The 21135-nt window shown below is 36.1% G+C and overlaps 1 protein-coding gene across 1 annotated transcript in view; it reads left to right on the forward strand.

Moving 5' to 3' along the window:
- LOC124711590 (cadherin-23) overlaps positions 1–21135 on the forward strand; it is a 407580-nt gene that overhangs the window by 261640 nt on the left and 124805 nt on the right. Inside the window, exons 7-9 of the mRNA XM_047241742.1 lie at positions 7518–7685; positions 17696–17920; positions 18981–19242. Of these exons, the coding sequence (XP_047097698.1) occupies positions 7518–7685; positions 17696–17920; positions 18981–19242 (655 nt within the window). The remainder of the gene's footprint in view (positions 1–7517; positions 7686–17695; positions 17921–18980; positions 19243–21135) is intronic.

Genomic DNA, 21135 nt, shown 5'->3' on the forward strand with positions numbered 1-21135 from the left:
CTGTCATTTGTGCTCAGGTGATTCATGCAAGAAGGTTTCTGATGTGATTAGGGCTGCAAGACAGGAATTACCAGAATTAGAATGTGGAATGGCAATTGGAGCTAGTTGCAGGGAACATTCCATTTCAGAAATTGTTAGTGAATTCAATGTTCTGAGATCCATAGTGTTGAGTGTGCCAAGAATATAAAATTTCAGGCATTACCTCTCACCACAGACAATGCAATGGCCAACAGCTTCACTTAACAACCAAAGGCAGCGGCATTTGCATATAGTTGTCAGTGTTTAACAGACAAGCAACACTGCATGAAATAACCACAGAGATCAGTGTGGGATGAACAATGAATGTATCCATTAGGACACCGCAGTGAAATGAGGCATTAATTGGCTATGGTAGCAGATGACTATGCGAGTGTCTTTGCTAACAGGACATTACCTGCAACACCACTCCTGGGGTAGTGACCATATCGATTGGACCCTAGACAGATCATTGACTATTTGGCTATTTGGAGACTATGTGCAGCCATTCATGGAGTTCATGTTCCCAAACAATGATGTCAAGTCGCTGGGCCACCACTGTTCACAAGTGTTTTGAAGAACATTCTGGACAATTTGAGCGAATGATTTGACCAACCAGACTGTTCAACACAAATCACCCTGAACATTTATGAGACGTAATCGAGAGGGCAGTTTGTCCACAACATTCTGCACTAGCGACATTTTCGCAGTTGTGAATGGCTATAGAGGCATCATGGCTCAATATTTTTGCAGGCGACTTCCAGTGACTTATTGAATCTATGTTTTGTTGAGTTGCTGCACCATTCCAGGAAAAGGAGATCCAATATGATATTAAGAGGTATCCCATGATTTTTGTCACCTCAGTTTATGCTAGTAGCTATTAATAAAATGGCAAATGTGATACAGAATAATAATGTATGACACATATTTTGAAAAATTATTTAGCATTTAATTGCAAATGCAATGCAGAATTGATGATGGAAGTTGGAACTGTTTCCTATAAGGGAATTTTACAGAAGTTGTAGTAAACAAGCAATACATGAAATATTTTCTAATAGGTGACACTTACCATGTGCTCCATTTAACTTTCACCTTCAACATAGCTTAAAATTTTGTATCATGTTTGAACTTGAGAAACAGAATAAGCCTACATTGCAGATATTCGAAAAATGGGGAACACAAGACTATCTGATTTATCTTGGGAGATCCTCAGTTTGACAAAGCTCAAAATTATTAAGTTGCTGTTTGTGCTTATGAAAATATATTTGAATAATCAATACAATTCATGTTGTGAAAGAGAGTTATGAGTGTTGTGAAAGAGAGTTATGTGCATGATGATGAATAAGGCTTAAAAGAGGTCCCTGTGATAATCAGGATTCCTTCAGTGAAGCTTGCGTTTGAAAACTGGAATTTGGTTATGATATCTCCATTATTTCATGTCTTCCATAGCTTCTGTTTATTTACAGAACTTATTGTTGTGATCCTACCCAACCAGCATACAAGAAAAACAGTCATGTCAGAATGGACATGGGGAGCAGAACTGAGCTGTTGATGCCATACTGCACTGTCAAGTTGTTGACAGTACTGGCCATACTGCACTGTCAAGTTGTTGACAGTATTGTTCATATCAACTTACCTCTGACAAAGCCTCTTTGCTCCCAGCACTTTTTAAATAAGACTTCCATGCAATAGTATTGTCACTTTGTTTGCTGTAGACAGCTTTTCAGTCCTTAGATGTCATCATTGGACAGCATATGATGATTTCTGAGATTTGTTATATTTTTCCTCAATATTGTGACCTCCCACCCCAGAATCTATAAGAATAGTTTTACAGTTAATTAATGGTCAACAGTGTAATGAAAATGTTTTGCGTAAGTAGTCCTATGGCTTCTATTTGCCAAAGTTATACAATGATGTTATCACTCTCAGTTGTATTTACATAATATACTCATTTACATAGAATAACTATTCATGATAATAGAATAAGTGGAATAATAGTTCAATTAGAAAACTGTGAATAATATGGGTGAAATTGAATGCAGTCAAAAGCTACTACATTTGTGGATAGAGAAAGAGTGAGAGAGGGTACATTCCACTTTCTTGTATCTTGTTGAGATGATTCCCTACAACAAAGAAGTGAACCTTGAAAGATTAGAACTTCTTTTGTGTGTATGCTACAGTGTGATTCATTCACGTTCACTCATGAATTTGTCTGTACCTCTCTATTACCTTTTCAAACACCACCACGAGGCATCTGTATACCACACAGAGGAGAAAGGCACATCAGAGATAGGCCTGACTGCGACCTGTCAGTTGTTGCCAGAAAGAAAGTTCCACACCATGTAGTTGTTTGCACTGAAATAAATATAGGATATGTATTAATGGAACATTAAAAGTAACTTAAGATGAGTGAGTCACCCATTATGAACTACTGAACAATTTTCAAAAATTTTAATATGTTAGGAGCAAAGGTAACATCTCACTGAATAGTATAGACATTAAGTCTTCAACAAGCATAAAAGCAGACTGAAAACTTGCTAGCTTTTGGGGAAAGCTATTCATTAAAACTTTAAATGAAACATGTCCTTTAGTAAAACAAGCCCAGATAGCACAGTAAGCCGGTTTCAAACTTGTTTCCAGATGTAAAGTTCAAGTATATAAGCTTGATCAAAGCTGGAATATTCAGGCCTGTTAGTTGGATTCAAGCTTGAAACAAACATCAAAGTTGGCAGAGTTCAAGCTATATTTCAAGCTTGACTTATCAAGTTTGGCTCCAGCTGTATCTACACACATGGAATGCAGCCTGGTATTTACAGCTTGTTTTAAGCTACGTAATTATTAATCTGAATTTATTGAACCTAATTAATTAAATAAATATCAGAATGGAAATGGCGTGAAAAAAATTATCAAGACATGTATGTTTAAAAAAATTTATTTTCAAATTGTTTAAAATTGTTTTATTTTAAAATTTAATTATTCTGAAGCCCCTCCGGCCCCAGCACACAGACCAGAGCAGGATCAAATATCGCTGACTTCTGCTGGAATAATGATCCTGTAACAGGTAAAAGAAAATGATAGCCATACTTAAACATAAAAAAATGTAAAAAGCTGAAACTGATCAACCTAAATATAATTTATGCCCCAGATTAGCAAAATAACTTCACAAACTCACTGATGTAGTAAGAATCATTAACTAGTATAAACGTCACTGAGTAAGCAGCTGCTTCTGGTGACTTCATTCCAAAGAGTTTTTAAAGTAATTTGAAATAACTTTTTGTTTGAAATTTTGGGTAATTTTGTGATGACTTCACGAAGAAGCCACACATCACTATTTCTAACAGTTTCAGGGCCATTTAATCTGAATTATAAAGAATCAATTACTTGAAATCATATACACCTCATACTGTAAGCTTATAAGGAAACTACCGTTTAGAAAAATGTAGACATTTTATTCTATCCACAATTATATTTTGGTGAGTAAAACTGAATCAAAATGAAATAAAAGATGAAATCGAAATGAATTTAAGAAATTACCAGTTCAGTGGAACTGAAATATAAAAGAACAAAAAATGTTCTCCTTGTCATATTTTAATATTGCCTTTTATAAGATTTCAGCCACATTACAAATAACAATAAAAGTAAGAAGTACCAGTAGGCCTTGCAGTATTATTTCACCTAGGGAACAACAAAATTAAGAGCAATTGAAGACCAGTCAAAGCTACGTAAATAAAAGAGACTGACACCTATGTAGTGACTGGTTCTTGATGCACTTTTCCCATTCACCATGTCATTACTATTTGTATTAGCAAAGAAACTTTTCACACTTCACGATTATTCATTCATGGTGTGACACACGCGAGCATTTACAAGTAAACAAATGTAATAGGGCGATATATATAAAAAGGCGAGATTTTAAAAAGGTAAAATAACATTAAGTTTTAATTTATTGGTGCCACGTACTAGAGAGCTAGTTTAAAATGACCTCTTTTTGCTGAACGACTTGTAATATGTTTTCTTAGCTGGTAATCCATTTCACTTTCATCCAGGTTCAATTTTTCTACGTAAAAGAATATGATATTTCTTTACGTTATGTAATAATATTTAACATTTGTAATATTAACGTACCACTAGTGAAAAAATGCACCAGTGTACCTGTAACACACTATATATCTTCTTCAGACCTGGTGTAGCAGTAAGGCAGGGGATGCCACACACTTTCCGAACTATTTTCCAGTATAAAACAAACTTCACAACAGTCAACAATCATTAACGCACGTCACAAAAATAAAATGGCCGTAAACCTGGCAGAGTCAATGCAACGGCAAGGCTTATAAACGCTTGTGGCGCTGCCCGTGGACGTCTATGGAAGCTATGCTGCGCGCGCATCTGCTGTACAGCCTTCCAGGAAAATTACAGTTTATTTCAAGCTTGGGAAAATTATTTAAATTCAAGCTAAATTTTTTCAGCTTGATGTAAACTGTGTAACAGGTTGATTTTTCAATCTTGAATTTTCAACTGAACCTAAACTCAATATCCACCTGGAAATAAGCTGTGTAACAGGTTGATTTTTCAATCTTGAATTTTCAACTGAACCTAAACTCAATATCCACCGTGAAATAAGCTTGAGTGCTCGCTGGGAGTAAACAAAGCTATCAGTGATAAAGCTGAGAATGTCTCTCCCGAAATCATTGAACTGAGTGAGGACATGAAAGACTGTTAAATACTCTTTATAGTTACTAAATTACAACACTATTTAACAAAATAAAAACTGCTCAGAAAAAAAATACAGAGGTTCCTTGACTAAAGCTCACAAATATGATTATCAGATAAGGAACTCAACCTGTGTTAGTAAAACAGCATGGAAAATAATATGTAAAGAATGTGGGAAACAGCAATCTCAAGAACACACCAGCATAACATTAAAAGAAAATGATGACATAACAAATAATCCAAAAGAGGTGTGCAAGAAATTCATACAGATGTTTATCATAATTGGCACAAATGAAACAGGACTGGGCACTCAATTTACATGTTACAAAAACTAGTCAATCTTCTTTCATCCAAGGCATTACTTGAGGGACCTCGTAGCAATCATTTCAAACTTCAAGTTAAAATGTCTTGTGGCTGGGATGACATTTCACTTAAGCTGCTAAAAGAATGCAGAGAAGAGTCAATGAAGCCTCTGACACAGCTAATAAATGTGTCCTGCTGCCATGGAGAATTCCCTGATCTCTTGAAAATCACTGAAATCATACCAGTGAATAAGAAGGGAATAAATAATGACTTGAGAAACTATAGGTCAGTATTGTTAGCTTTAGAGCTTGGGAAATTATTAGAGGAAGTAATATTAAATCAATTTGGGACATAGTTATCAAACATAATCTATTTAACAATCTGCAATGTGATTTTATAAAAGGAAGATCTACTGTTAACAGCAGCAGCAACTTTTATACAAAAAATATTAAACAAGCCAGTTGTAGGAGATGAGGTAATAGACACCTTTCTGGATATGAGTAAAGCTTTTGATATTGTGAATCATACAGTTCTGTTACATAAATTAGAAGCACAAGGGATGAGAAGGGTAGCCTTACAACTAATGACCTGCTATTTGAAAGACAGGAAACAGTGTGTCAAACTAAATTATAAAATGAATGAACTGTTGGTAACAACCAAATCAACCCACAAGATACTTCAATGTCGTGTGCCCCAAGGAAATATATTGGGGCTCTTTCTGTTTCTTGTATATGTTAATGACTTAATTGAAATACAAAACTGCAAGGTTGTAAGCTTTGCTGATGACAAATCTTTAGCCAGCTTTGGCCATCATATGAAAACTACTACAAACAGTAGTGAAATCAATTATAACTTTCTGTCAAGTTATCTTACTTCAAATAAACTACTCGTAAATAAAGAGAAGACAGTGAAAATGCAGTTTATACATAGCTATAGTCAAAACATAAATAGAACTCTATTTACACCCTCGCTGGCTCTTAGCTATATAAACAAACACAAATTTTTGGGTATAATTGTTGATGAGCAGCTGTCATGGAAAGGACATATAGACCATGTTTGTAAGAAAAACAGCACAAATGTGTATCTGTTGAAAAGGGTCTCACCCTTTCTGGACCATGATAACTCAAGACAAATATACTTCTGAGTGATATATCCTCATCCTCAGTATGGTATTGAGATATGGTGAGAGGCACCAGCTTCTATACAGACAGGCTCTTCAAACTACAAAAAAAGGCAGTAAGAGTGGTAGCTAAGGTAAACAGGAGAGAGCCTTTTACAGAAATCTTCAGAAAAAATAAAATACTAACCATCTGCTCTATGTACATCCTGCATGCAATAAGGTTTGTGACACAAAATTCACAATATAATGTAACCAACAGTAATATACATAGGTACAATACACGGGGAAGGGAAAGTTTTCACAGAATTGTAGGTAAAACAAAGATTGTGGACAATAGCTCACATACAGTAGGAACCATCTTTTATAACAGACTTCCATTTGACTTCAAGAAACCTAATTTAAACACTCCAAATAATAAACTTAACCCATTTATTAACAGAGAAAAGCTGTTATTCATTAGAAGATTTCAAGTTGTAATATCCGTTTGTAAAACAGTGTATATAGCATAAGTTTGCCGGCCGGTGTGGCCGAGCAGTTTCAGGCGCTACAGTCTAGAACCGCGTGATCGCTACGGTCGCAGGTTCGAATCCTGCCTCGGGCATGGATGTGTGTGATGTCCATAGTTTAGTTAGGTTTAAGTAGTTCTAAGTTCTAGGGGACTGATGACCTTAGAAGTTAAGTCCCATAGTGCTCAGAGCCATTTGAACCATAGCATAAGTTTGTTTCTGCAAAAAAAATAAAAAATAAAAAAGAAATATGATAGTTTCTGACCTTCACTATTTATATCAATGTGTGCACTTATGTGGAATGTTAACTAAACCTTTCTATATATGAACTAAAATCTATGACAGTGTGTGAAAACTGATCGTTATATGGGCAGCAAACAAACAAATAATCAAAAAATAAACATTAATGGTTGTATGGTCAATATTTGCTACATATTTGTATGCTTGTTGGCAGCTCAGATTCTCTACTATTCTACTTTGCTCCTAAATTTTTACATTCTCTCATGACTTTCCATTACCATATTTAAAATGACTCAAAATATACTTACAGAAGCTCCACTCCTTCAAGTTCTTTATCTACAGTTGGTGCAATATTGTGTCATGCACCCACATTCAGGCCTTTCCAGTATGGAAGTTCCAGTATGACCCAATATTAATAATAAAAGATATGCTGTGTCTCCTATCTGAATCAAACTGTAGTTTATGAAATTTTTCCCATTATATTTGTTGCCGAATATGCATATTTTCATTGCCTGTTTGTTATGTTTATGGAAAATTGTGTTAAAACGTATACTTTTTGTCATGTGTTTGTTTCTCCTCTGCAAAATAATTGTTTGTTTCTTTCTGCTATAAAATTATTTCAGGCAACTGAACTTATAAATGGTGAACTGCCAGGTGATACAGCTACATCCCAGATCACAGTAATAGTTACTGATGTTGATGATCAGTTGCCTAAATTTAATGAGCCATCATTTAGGCTCATGGTCTCAGAAGATGTTGGTGCTGATACACCTTTGCCAGGACTTGCAATGGTGAGTAATGTATCTGAAGTATATTTAGTTGTAAATGAAGTAAGGAAGTCAAATCAAATTATGGAATATGCTGTCACTAAGATAAGGATGAATACAATTTACAAATATATGCAGTGATGCACAATATGTGTATGCTGTATTGCAAAATATAATTCCATTTTAGAAAATACACTGGTGTATGTTTCCTGTATGTAATAGCAAGTTATATACCATACACTTTTCTGCAGACTGACCCAGAAAAGAGTAAACTATAGGAAAGTGTAAAATATAGGAAAGCATAGGGAACACAAAAAGCAAAAATGAATATATTATCTTACTGAAATTCTCTTTATATTGCTCAAAATGTGAAATTAAAAAAATTTAAATTTTGCCTTTTTAAAAAATCTGATATAGTTAATTCTTTTTGTTTCTTTCTAACACAGTTAGCCCTACTTGTCTGTCCAGAGTATACAAAGCATCAAATGGATTATCATCACCTGATGCGCTACCAATGTACTGCCTCAAAATGTTAATAGCTTTCATAGCTTCTCTAATGCTTGGCACCCTGGTCCCTGGTCATCCTCTTCTTCACCAGTCACCTCTGTCTTTCCTTCTTCAAAATGTTTGAGAATGATGCTACCTACTTTGGCACCTCTGAAGTGATGACTGAAGCATCAACACTGACATATTCTTGAGACCTAGGTGATATGCCTGCCACAGAAAAATCTATAGGCTCAGACAAATCTTCTTCCAGTGTTTCCTATGTGTTTTCTGTAAACTTAAATCCTCATTTCATGAAACACTTTAAAATAGTTAAAGAGGTCACATCAACCATGCTTTGGTTAGGTGATGCATAGCTTTCATTATTGATATTGTCATAAAGTTTGGGTCCTTGCCATTGTTGTGGCATTAATATAGCTTGCTGGACAAGCATTTTTATATATTTCCAGTTAAATGAATGGGTGATTCCATGATATCATGGTTGAAGCTCACTCATACAGTTAGGTGGCACCAGTACTAACTTAATATTTCTGAGCTGCAGCTTGTTATTGTGTGCTGGACATCTGCCAAGTAGCAGCATTATTTTCCAGTTTTTTGTCCCTATTTGAGCATTCAGTATATGCATGGTGGATTTGAAAATGAAGCACATCCATGCAGTGCTGTTGGAATCATAATTAATGGGCAGAGTTTTCACATTTCTGAAATTTACCAATGACCAAAGGAGGTAATTTTTGAGATCCATCAGCATTGACCATAAGTAAAACAGTTATCTTCTGCTTACTCAGTTTCTCACCTTTAAAACACAAAGTCTTGCTTGCTAATACATTATAAAAAAGACCAGTTTTGTTAACATTAAGGATATTTTTTGGATCATAATCTTTGCAGATATTTTGCAGTTCTTTTTCCATTGGTCCACAGCTCCACTATCAACACTTGACACATTCACCACACTGTTGGTTGTAAACAATGTTATGATAAGTTTTAAACTGATTGGTCCAACTATTCAACACTTTGAAGTTAGTGATGTCCATTTTTGTGGAAAACTGCAGCACCTTCTCTATTAGTATGTTGCCATGAAGTGGAATTTGTTCTTGTGCTAACAAATCAGTCTGAAACAAGTTTATGCAAATGATCATATTCTGATGGTGGAACATATTTATGCTTTTTTGCCATGGAACGAGACTGTCTTGTACTGGCTTTGATATTGGGCACCAGTTTCTCACAGTTGTGCTCAGGATGGAAGTGAAAAGTCATAGATCCTTTGCTAAATGAACTTATGATCTAACATGCAAATGTACACATTTTTCTTTCACAGAAAAGCATGTCCTATTTTTTCTAATCATTTCACTTGTAGCCACTGATTCAAGTTAATGCAGAATGTGGCTTTTACACTAGTGTTCATTTGGTTATTATTACTGGCTTGATATTATTATTATTATTATTATTATTATTATTATTGTTCTTTTTGGGTCACCATTATAATTACAGCTTCCATGTTGCATTCAAAGAAGCGGACACTACATGGAAAACATTGAATATAAATTTTACCAATTACTATCACTGAAGTTTAATCTAATTGTGCATTTTGTTTCAGCATTCTTAATTAAATATGTGTAATCATTTTTATTTTTTAGTGACAAGAAGACTTGTTGACTAGTTCTTTTTATGACATGCTGGCACAATCTCGAACATCCCCTGTTGACTGTATTTTGTTTTCAGCTGTGGCAATTTAAACAATCTAATGCTAATGACTCTATTAGCAACCTACATCCTCCTCACTGTGTTGCATTACAACAGCTTTAATTTAATTTCAGTCATTTATACAAATAAATACTGCCTTTGAAGATGGCCTTCTCCGCAAGGGGCTTTTATGAATCATTGTTATTTCTGTGTGAAATACACTAATGTGTATTAGGCATGCTGTCTTTGGTTGATACAAGCTGAGGTCAGACGTAAACATCCCTCCTCAAGATGCTCTGTAAAATGACAACAATTTCCATCATTGTATTCACCCAGGACATCCCTGAACTGAGTGACGTCCTTGTTGGCAACAAACTGTAGATTTAAATTCTGTTGTCCTCTGTTTATGAAGACTGTCAACTGTATGTTTCGTTCGTGTTGTCCCCTGTTTATGAAGACTGTCAACTTTAGTGTTTTAATCAATATTGTGTTACAAGTTTTATTTATCATATAGGATTATCAATAATAGAACATGAGCATTTTTTTTTTAATATGGTTTTGTGAAAGATTTTGATTGCATGTTTTATTTACACCATTGGACATGATCAGAACAGAAAGGAAATGTGTCTGTGTGTGGTAGCACTCAGCTACAGCGTTTGGGATAATCACAAGGGCAATGACTGAGTCCTGATTTATATGTGTGCACAGCTTGCTTGGTTCAAGGACATCCTGGGTCAGAAAGACAGCACAAATAGTTGTCATGCTACATAGCATTTTGAGGAGGGATGTTTACATCTGACATCAGCTCGTACCAACCAAAGACTATGTGCCTAGTATAGATTAGTGTACTTCACACAGAAGTAACAATGATTTGTGGAAGTCCATTATAAAGATGACCAATGTGAAAAGTCCTATTTATTTGTGTAAATTACTGTAAAATTAAATTAAAGCTATTGTAATAAAATGTAATGAGCAGGAGGAAGTTTGTTATTATTTTCAGATCATGACGATCACTAAGGCAGTGGCTCAGCATACTTTCCCACCCTCCCAATACAAGCAGCAATAGTCTAACATGCCAATAATGTAAATCTTTATGCTACATGTACTTTGTGTATAGACTGCATATTCTGATTTGTTCCAAAGTGAGCTTGAGCAAGGATACAATACACTTTTTGCAGAAATATGTATGAAAATTAATGTTAAAGTTGCGATAATGTCAAAGAAAATTTAAAATGTGGGAAATGTTGTAACACAAAAATGTTAATGTCAGGAAAGCACTGTATTGAGAGACTAGAGCTGCTGTTGAAACTGAAAAAATGAACATAAAAAGTGGGAACACATAAAATGCAGGAATGTAAAAACTGGATTTTACTATAGTTCTAATAAACTGACTTAATAAATTTCTGTAGTGTGACAAATACAGTATCATCTTGTTTAGAGTTTTGTATGTTTTCTTTTGGTCAATTTTTGACACTATCTGTATACAAATTATTTAAAATGTGGGTCTCCTGGCTATATGACTTCCATAATTTTCAAAAAGAATTTTTGTTTAGAGAACAATACGCACTGAAATATTAACTCTCGATGAGCTACACATATAATATTATCTTTTTGAAATCAAACTTTCTTGCTATTTGCTTACTTGTATGTTTTAACAAATAATTTTTAATTAATTATAACTTTGAAGTTGAATTTACAGTACACTCATTTATTTTTATAAAAAGCAATTTTGGTTATGTCCAACAACAGGACAATTACCTCCATACAAATTCAATATACAGGGTGTCCCATTTATCTTGACAACCCTAAATAACTGTTTGTCCAGATGCAAATTACAAAATGTTTCAAGCAAATGTTCTTTAGCAGTCAGGGGGACATCAATCAGCATGATGAGATAAAAGAAATTATTCAGGTAGTGAAGGGAGACAAAAATTTAATAGTCATGGGTGACTGGAATTAAAGAGTAGGAAAAGGGAGAGAAGGAAACATAGTAGGTGAATATGGATTGGGGCTAAGAAATGAAAGAGGAAGCCGCCCGGTAGAATTTTGTGCAGAGCATTACTTAATCATAGCTAACACTTGGTTTAAGAATCATGAAAGAAGGTTGTATACATGGAATAACTCTGGAGATACTAAAAGGTATCAGATAAATTATATAATGGTAAGACAGATATTTAGGAACCAGGTTTTAAATTGTAAGACATTTCCAGGGGCAGATGTGGACTCTGACCACAATCTGTTGGTTATGAACTGTAGATTAAAACTGAAGAAAGTGCAAAAAGGTGGGAATTTAAGGAGATGGGACCTGGATAAACTGACTAAACCAGAGGTTGTACAGAGTTTCAGGGAAAGCATAAGGGCACAATTGACAGGAATGGGGGAAAGAAATACAGTAGAAGATGAATGGGTAGCTTTGAGGGATGAAATAGTGAAGGCAGCAGAGGGTCAAGTAGGTAAAAAGACAAGGGCTAGTAGGAACCCTTTGGTAACAGAAGAAATATTGATTTTAACTGATGAAAGGAGAAAATATAAAAATGCAGTAAATGAAGCAGGCAAAAAGGAATACAAATGTCTCAAAAATGATTTCGACAGGAAGTGTAAAATGGCTAAGCAGGGATGGCTAGAGGATAAATGTAAGGATGTAGAGGTTTATCTCACTAGGAGTAAGATAGATACTGCCTATAGGAAAATTAAAGAGACCTTTGGAGAAAGGAGAACCACTTGCATGAATATCAAGAGCTTTGATGGAAAGCCAGTTCTAAGCAAAGAAGGGAAAGCAGAAAGGTGGAAGGAGTATATAGAGGGTCTATACGAGGGTGATGTACTTGAGGACAATATTATGGAAATGGAAGAGGATGTAGATGAAGATGAAATGGGAGATATGATAGTGCGTGAAGAGTTTGACAGAGCACTGAAAGACCTGAGTCAAAACAAGGCCCCTGGAGTAGACAACATTCCATTAGACCTACTGACAGCCTTGGGAGAGCCAGTCCTGACAAAACTCTATCATCTGGTGAGCAAGATGTATGAGACAGGGAAAATACACTCAGACTTCAAGAAGAATATAATAATCCCAATCCCAAGGAAAACAGGTGTTGACAGATGTGAAAATTACTGAATTATCAGTTTAATAAGTCACAGCTGCAAAATACTAACGCTAATTCCTTACAGACGAATGGAAAAACTGATAGAAGCCAACCTCGGGGAAGATCAGTTTGGATTCCGTAAAAATGTTGGAACAGGTGGGGCAATACTGACCCTACGACTTATCTTAGAAGAAAGATTAAGGAAAGGCAAACCCACATTTCTAGCATTTGTAGACTTAGAGAAAGCTTTTGACAATGTTGATTGGAATACTCTCTTTCAAATTCTGAAGGTAGCAGGGGTAAAATACAGAGAGAGAAAGGCTATTTACAATTTGTACAGAAAGCAGATGGCAGTTATAAGAGTCGAGGGGTATGAAAGGGAAGCAGGGGTTGGGAAGGGAGTGAGACAGGGTTGTAGCCTCTCCCCGATGTTATTCAATCTGTATATTGAGCAAGCAATAAAGGAAACAAAAGAAAAGTTCGGAGTAGGTATTAAAATCCATGGAGAAGAAATAAAAACTTTGAGGTTTGCCGATGACATTGTAATTCTGTCAGAGACAGCAAAGGACTTGGAAGAGCAGTTGAATGGAATGGACAGTGTCTTGAAAGGAGGGCATAAGATGAACATCAACAAAAGCAAAACTAGTGTAATGGAATGTAGTCTAATTAGGTCGGGTGATGCTGAGGGAATTAGATTAGGAAATGAGACACTTAAAGTAGTAAAGGAGTTTTGCTATTTGGGGAGCAAAATAACTGATGATGGTTGAAGTAGATAGGATATAAAATGTAGACTGGCAATGGCAAGGAAAGCATTTCTGAAGAAGAAAAATTTGTTAACATCGAGTATAGATTTAAATGTCATGAAATCGTTTCTGAAAGTATTTGTATGGAATGTAGCCATGTATGGAAGTGAAATGTGGATGATAAATAGCTAAGACAAGAAGAGAATAGAAGCTTTCGAAATGTGGTGCTACAGAAGAATGCTGAAGATTAGATGGTTAGATTACATAACTAATGAGGAGGTATTGAATAGAATTGGGGAAAAGAGGAGCTTGTGGCACAACTTGACTAGAAGAAGGATCGGTTGGTAGGACATGTTCTGAGACATCAAGAGATCACCAATTTAGTATTGGAGGGCAGCGTGGAGGGTAAAAATCGTAGAGGGAGACCAGGAGATGAATACACTAAGCAGATTCAGAAGGATGTAGGTTGCAGTAGGTACTGGGAGATGAAGAAGCTTGCACAGGATAGAGTAGCATCAAGAGCTGCATCAAACCAGTCTCTGGACTGAAGACCACAACAACAACAACTGTATTTACCTGTCCTTTGCTTGAGAAGGAACATTCATCAGTAAATATAACATTGGAGAAGAAGTTTGGGGTGGCGAGGAATTGCTACTGTGCCTGTATACGATTCTGGAAATCATTCACATGGAATTCTTGATGTTGGTGTACATGGTAAGGATGGAACCGGTGATGTGTAAGAATATTATGTACACTAGTTTTAGGAATGCCAGTTTCATGTTCAAGCTGTCATGTGCTCACATGTGGATTCATAGCTACGCAAACGAGAACAGTAATTTCAGCAGCTTTGTCTGTGCAAGTGCTATGATGATTGTGTTGTTGTGGGTTGAAACTTTTTTCCTGAAGCATTGCAGTAAGACGAGAAAACATTCATCAGGAAGGTAGGTTCTTGTCAAGATATCGTTTTGTGTACAATTCCGCTGCCTGCGTAGCATTTCTCTTACCTTCAACAAAACAACAATAAAAGAAACATTGTGTTGATGCTGTTTGTAGGAAGGACAGACTTTACCGTATGCCGACTCTACACACCAGTATTTAAAAGGACTAAACTACTGTACTAAATGTACTCGTACATAAGAAAGCAGTATTCCAATTACTGCTTTGCTAATTTACATTCCCCAGTGTCAAGTAGCATTTCTAACTTCTCTTCATTGGTGTACATTCTACTAACACAACTCTTCAACTGGTGATGGTTGATGGAATGATGGCTGTGCATTCTACTTATGTTTACATTTGTCCTCTGTCAGCCTCAGCATGTGGATATGTTCCGTTACCCCAAGTACCTACACTAAGCGCTGGGAGCGTCAATGTCAGTGTCGTGTTATGTAATTAATAACGTTGTGTTTCAGTGAATGGTACACTGTGATACATTTTTGAATAGGTCTTTAGGAGAGGAAATGAATTGCCCAATATATAATACAGGGTACCATTTAAAAAAGTCATACCACTGTTCATATCTTTGTAAAAATCAAAGCTACAACGAAGGCAATCATGCTGATAGATGTCCCACTGATGGCTAAAGAACATTTGCTTGAAACATTTTGTGATTTGCATCTGAACAAACAGTTATTTAGGGTGGTCAAGATAAATGGGACACCCTGTATGTGTTTTAATAATCACAATTGAGAGGTATTTTATTAATTACATCAGAAATTTCCAACTTATTCAGAAAATAAAATTTTAACAGTGATTCCCCTATCATTCATAATTTGTGTAATTTCATGCAGAACAATTTTGAATCAAAATGTATTTCTTTCACAGAATACAATTTTAATTTTTATATATGGATTTTAAGGCTGAAGTCCTCCATAAAACTTAACGAAATCTATTAGCATACCATAAAGTTACTTTCTCTTAGCTTCATAATAAATTTTATCTAAATGTATAATTTCATGGATGGAATAATATGTAAACTTCTATAACAAATTTGATTATCATTATATAATTGTAGGGTCAATAAGGACAATAACCCGATGCACTTCACTGTGTGGAAATCTAAGAAACAAATTGTTCAAATAATTAAATAAATTGTTCTACACAAGTTTGTCCATAAAGTAATGAAACTGGTCACCAAGCATTGCTCCAATTGACAGCAGCATGCTCCCCAGTGGGGGGATTTGTGACGAGGGGTCTCAACTAAGCAACACACTAGGAGGCAGTCATGTCCAAGTTTTTATACAGTGAGGATCATGCATGATGCATGAGTTTTTGTCATTGCAGTAAACATGAGAAATGGGGCATTTACTGGGGCAGTGCTGCATGATTAAATTTTTCTTTAGCCTGGGAGAAACTATACCAAGATGCTTTCCTTGGTTAAATTGGCTTACAAATGCAGTGCCTTGTCAAGGGCCTAAGTTTTCCAGTGGTTTAGGGAGTTCAAGAATGGGCAGAAGTCTTTTGAAGACTTGGAGCAATATAGAAACCCTCCAATAAGCGGTACGAACAAAAATGTGGTGAAAGTGAAAAGTCTCCTGGGCTCCTACTGTCAATTGAGTGTAAGACTGATCACCAAAGACCTCAATATGTGCAAAAAATAGGTCACAAATTTATTTATTAAAAATTTAGCATGCGGAAGGTTTGTACCACATTGGTGCCATAAGTGTTGCGACATTGGTGCTATAAGTGTTGAGTGATGAACAAAAGCAACAGTGAGTTAACATTTCCTGTGGGATGTTGCAGAAGTCAGAAAAGTGAATCAGACTTTTTAGATGACATAACAACAGGTGACAAATCACAGGTGTCCCAGTATGACCTCAAAACCAATCAGTGAAACTCAGACTCCTTGCACCCCAAGAAAGTGAGAGTTTTTTTTTTTTATTTTTTTGTACCTCTGGGATGAACAGTCAATGCTGTTTTCCACAAAGAAGCTCTTATCCTGAGAGCTGTCAGACGGAAATGACCAAAGATTGCTGACAGCTGGAAGCTCCACCACAACAACACTCCAGCCCACACCGCCTTCCTTGTGACTACCTACCCAGACCAGTCAAGGGTTGTTACACTGCTGCAGCCACTTTATAACCTCAGTATTTAGACCACAACACTTTTTCCTGTTCCCAGAGTTCAAGAGAAGTCCGAAATGTCATCATTTTGACGATGTTCTGGCCATCCAACAGACTGTCATGATGTCTCTGTAAGAGGTTATGTCAGTTGCTTCCCAGGAGCCTTTTCAGTGGGGGAATTGCATTGGCAGCTGTGTACTGACACTCAAGGAGACTATTTTGAAGAATTTTAGCAATATGTACTGATCAGATCTGTAAATTCTTTTTCCTAGACCCAGTCTCATTACTTTACAGACATCCCTTGTAGATAATCATTACTTTTCCAACTTCTGCCTTTAAAAAATATTAAAGACTTTTTTCCAGATCACATTTTGGACTTATTATGTAATATCCAATTATTAATTATTAATATAATGGAAGGAAACATTCCACGTGGGAAAAATTATATATAAAAACAAAGATGAGGTGACTTACCGAACAAAAGCGCTGACAGGTCGATAGATACACAAACAAACACAAACATACACACAAAATTCAAGCTTTCACAACAAACTGTTGCCTCATCAGGAAAGAGGGAAGGAGAGGGGAAGACGAAAGGAAGTGGGTTTTAAGGGAGAGGGTAAGGAGTCATTCCAATCCCGGGAGCGGAAAGACTTACCTTAGGGGGAAAAAAGGACAGGTATACACTAGCACACACGCACATATCCATCCACACATACAGACACAAGCAGACATATTTACCCTCTCCCTTAAAACCCACTTCCTTTCGTCTTCCCCTCTCCTTCCCTCTTTCCTGATGAGGCAACAGTTTGTTGCGAAAGCTTGAATTTTGTGTGTATGTTTTGTTTGTTTGTGTATCTATCGACCTGCCAGCGCTTTTGTTCGGTAAGTCACCTCATCTTTGTTTTTATATATAATATCCAATTATTATATATATAAGGGTTCCTTATTCTTCATTTCAGGTGGTAGTTGATTCTGACACTGGGGAAAATGCACGCTACACATTGAGCTTAAGGGGAATACAGAATGCACCTCCTGGTGTGTTTACTGTCCATCCAGTAACTGCACAGGGCAGGACTCCTGTAGTTGTGAGGGTTGCAGACCCAAAAGAGCTTGACTATGATGTGGATGATGAGAGCAAGAGAACACTTGTGTTTGACGTTGTGGCCTCTGTCAACAGAAATGGAGTAAGTCTTTATGAAGTAAAGAAATGTGACATAAACTCTGAATTGACAAAGTGTGTAAACATTCTCATTAAGAATACGGTATGCTTAAGTTTTAAATGTGAAAGCATTGAGTTTCATAAACTCAGTGTTAAAAACAGTTCACAATTCTAATTTTATTATGTTATGAAGCTATCAGATTTAATGGAACCCAGTGGTCACATAATCATGAACTTACAGAATTAATTGATATTTGCTGATATGGAATAAGTAAAAAAATGTATTAATATTAGCAAAAGTGTGACAATGTGGAGGATACCAAAAAGGCACTACTCCAAAAGCAGTAACTTATGATAGTGCATATCAAACCATAATTTTTGCATAAAATGCTCTGATACTGTTCATGAACACAGATTTTATATTAGGACTCATTTCCTATCTTCGAAGCACTATGTTCTATTTTGAATCAGTAGGTCACTTCATGTGAATATGTGGAACATTTGTAAAATGGAAAGGATGGTTGACACACACCATATATTGGAGATGGTTGAGTTGCAGATGGGGGGAGAGAGGGGGGGGGGGGGGGGGAGACTGGAAAAGACTGTCAGAAAATGAGCTTTCAGCCAACAAGGCCTTCGTAGAAGATAGAAAACGCACACACACACACACACACACACACACACACACACACACACACACGCACACACACACACACACACACACACACACACACACGTGATGACAGTCTCTGGCTGCTGTGGCCTCAGCAGCCAGAGACTGCAGTCATATGTGTGTGAGTTACAGTTGCATGAGTGTGTATGTTCTATCCCTGATGAAGGCCTTCTAGGCCAAAAGCTCATTTTCTAACAGTTTCTTGTTGCGCCTATCTGCGATTCAGCATCTCCATTATGTGGTGAGTAGCAACTATTCTTTTCGTAATATTGTTACAGTCCAAATAAAGTAACAAAAATTTGTGGATTTTCCATTGTTGAACACTAGTAAAATTTAATTTCATATTTAGCATCAATAAATTTTCTCTGTTCTTTACGATTTTATGTTTCACTATATGTATCTTTTCATGCAGAGTGAAGAAGAGGTAGCAAGTTCTCAAGTAACAGTGAATCTAGTGGATGCCAATGACAATGCTCCAGTCTTTCCACAATCATCTTACAGATTAAGAGTTCCAGAAGATGTTTTGCCTGGAATGAAAATAGCTAATATAACAGCAGTGGACAAGGACAGTGGAGAGTTTGGAAAAATAATGTATGCCATTCGTGGCTTTGGATCAGAGGCATTTACCACAGATCCAGTTGGAGGAGGTGTATTTCTTTCCAACACTTCTCAAGGCAAGTCTTTTTGTAATACTTGTATTGTTCAAGTTACAATTTTCAGTATAATCCTGACTGTGTAGTTCATGAAAATTGGGCAAATGTGTACCAGTAATTCACTGTAAATATTAACACAATTCATGATTCCCATCAACGTAATTGTCAACGCAACTTTCACTACAGTGATTAGCATCTGGCCTGTCCTGCTCACTAAACATACTTTAAAGCAGTTAAAAATTAATTACCACCTGTTATCTGTGGTGTAGTATGTTCCATACTTCAAAATGAAAGCTTTAATAATAACTTAAATAATGCAGCTCCATGCTGTAATTCACTAAAATTTGTATGAATATTCAGAGCTTTGACTTTGTGAAGGATTGTAGTGTGGTCCAATGTTCCAGTAGAAGTCCCTTGCATTGTGAATTTCCATTAACTTAATTTCATTTTTTCTTAATTTTTAAAGTTTAACATCTTTCTCTCTCCTAAAGATGTACTAGATTGAAACAAATCTGCAAATTAAATTAAAACAAAGTGACACAACATTAAATCTGCTTGTCAGAGGGCATCAGACAGAGAAAAGGACACAAATCTGCAACATTCACAAATTTTTGTTACTTTATTTGAGGTTTCTGGAATTTCCAAATGAGATAGGACAGATTTGGAGAAAATGGAACATGCCAAGAGTTAAGCAGGAAGATGTCAAAGGATATTGTGGCTACCATCTTTGATACTTTCATTATTATTGAATGTAATAGAACTGTCTCTTCTAAACAGTACAAATTAAGAAGCTTTTGAAAACAAATCAGTAACATGATTTCCTATTTCTACACTCTGAAGAAACTATAACCTGTCCTAGATGTATCCTGTTTACTCTTAATTCATTTTCATTATTTTTGCAGCTGTGATGCAGTCTGCTTGTTTTTCTTCAGTTCATGCAAGATATGATATGATGTACATAATACATAATGAGACTTTAGTTTTCAAGACTACTAAGAATAATTTACTGGGGCCATAGCATGATCTTAATATCAAAGTTAGAAATGCTTTCTTTGCTCATTCACTATAAAGTGTTTACTGTATTTACTCGAATCTAAGCCGCACTTTTTTCCGGTTTTTGTAATCCAAAAAACCGCCTGCGGCTTAGAATCGAGTGCAAAGTAAGCGGAAGTTCTGAAAAATGTTGGTAGGTGCCACCACAACTAACTTCTGCCTTTGAATACATGTAGCGCTACACAGGCTTGCTTTGCAGGCACAAAGATAAATACTGGCACCAAACCCTCTGCGTCAGTAAATAAATTTAAAAAAAAAGGTGGAAGACGAGCTTTTTTTGTCCGCCTGAGTTTCGGCCACTGCATTTTCATACATTATCCAACGAAGTAAATACAAATCGTATTGTGTCATGTTTATATTCGTATTATTCTTATGCCTAATAGTGATACAGTCAGAAATGAAGCACGGCAATTGACTAGATTTTAAAATCTAAGATGACTGTAATTTCTGTGCAGAATGTAATTTAATGTATTAAAGAGGCGTTTGCAAAGATTTTCAAACGGAGAAAAATTTTCGCTAAACTCTCATTCAGAACATCTTCTATCATACGCAATCTATTATTTGGTTCTTGTTGATCATTATCAAAGAAAGCAGCAGTGTAAGTAACAACAAATAGCTGTCTCTTGCCATTTTTTCGCTGAGACAATTCCTCCCTCTCTCTCTCTCTCTCTCTCTCTCTCTCTCTCCCTCCCTCCCTCCCTCTCTCTCCCTCTCCCTCTCTCTTTTTTTTTTCCATTGTAAGCGGTGGTAGCACACACAAAAGCAAGCCATGCCGCGAGCGGTGACAGGCCGTAAACACTCATTATCAGAATGCGACAAACAATGCATGACACAGTACAGTAATGCATTTTCAGCTTAGAG

This window comes from Schistocerca piceifrons, chromosome 8, assembly GCF_021461385.2.
Source record: "Schistocerca piceifrons isolate TAMUIC-IGC-003096 chromosome 8, iqSchPice1.1, whole genome shotgun sequence".
NCBI classification, from domain to species: Eukaryota; Metazoa; Arthropoda; class Insecta; order Orthoptera; family Acrididae; genus Schistocerca; species Schistocerca piceifrons.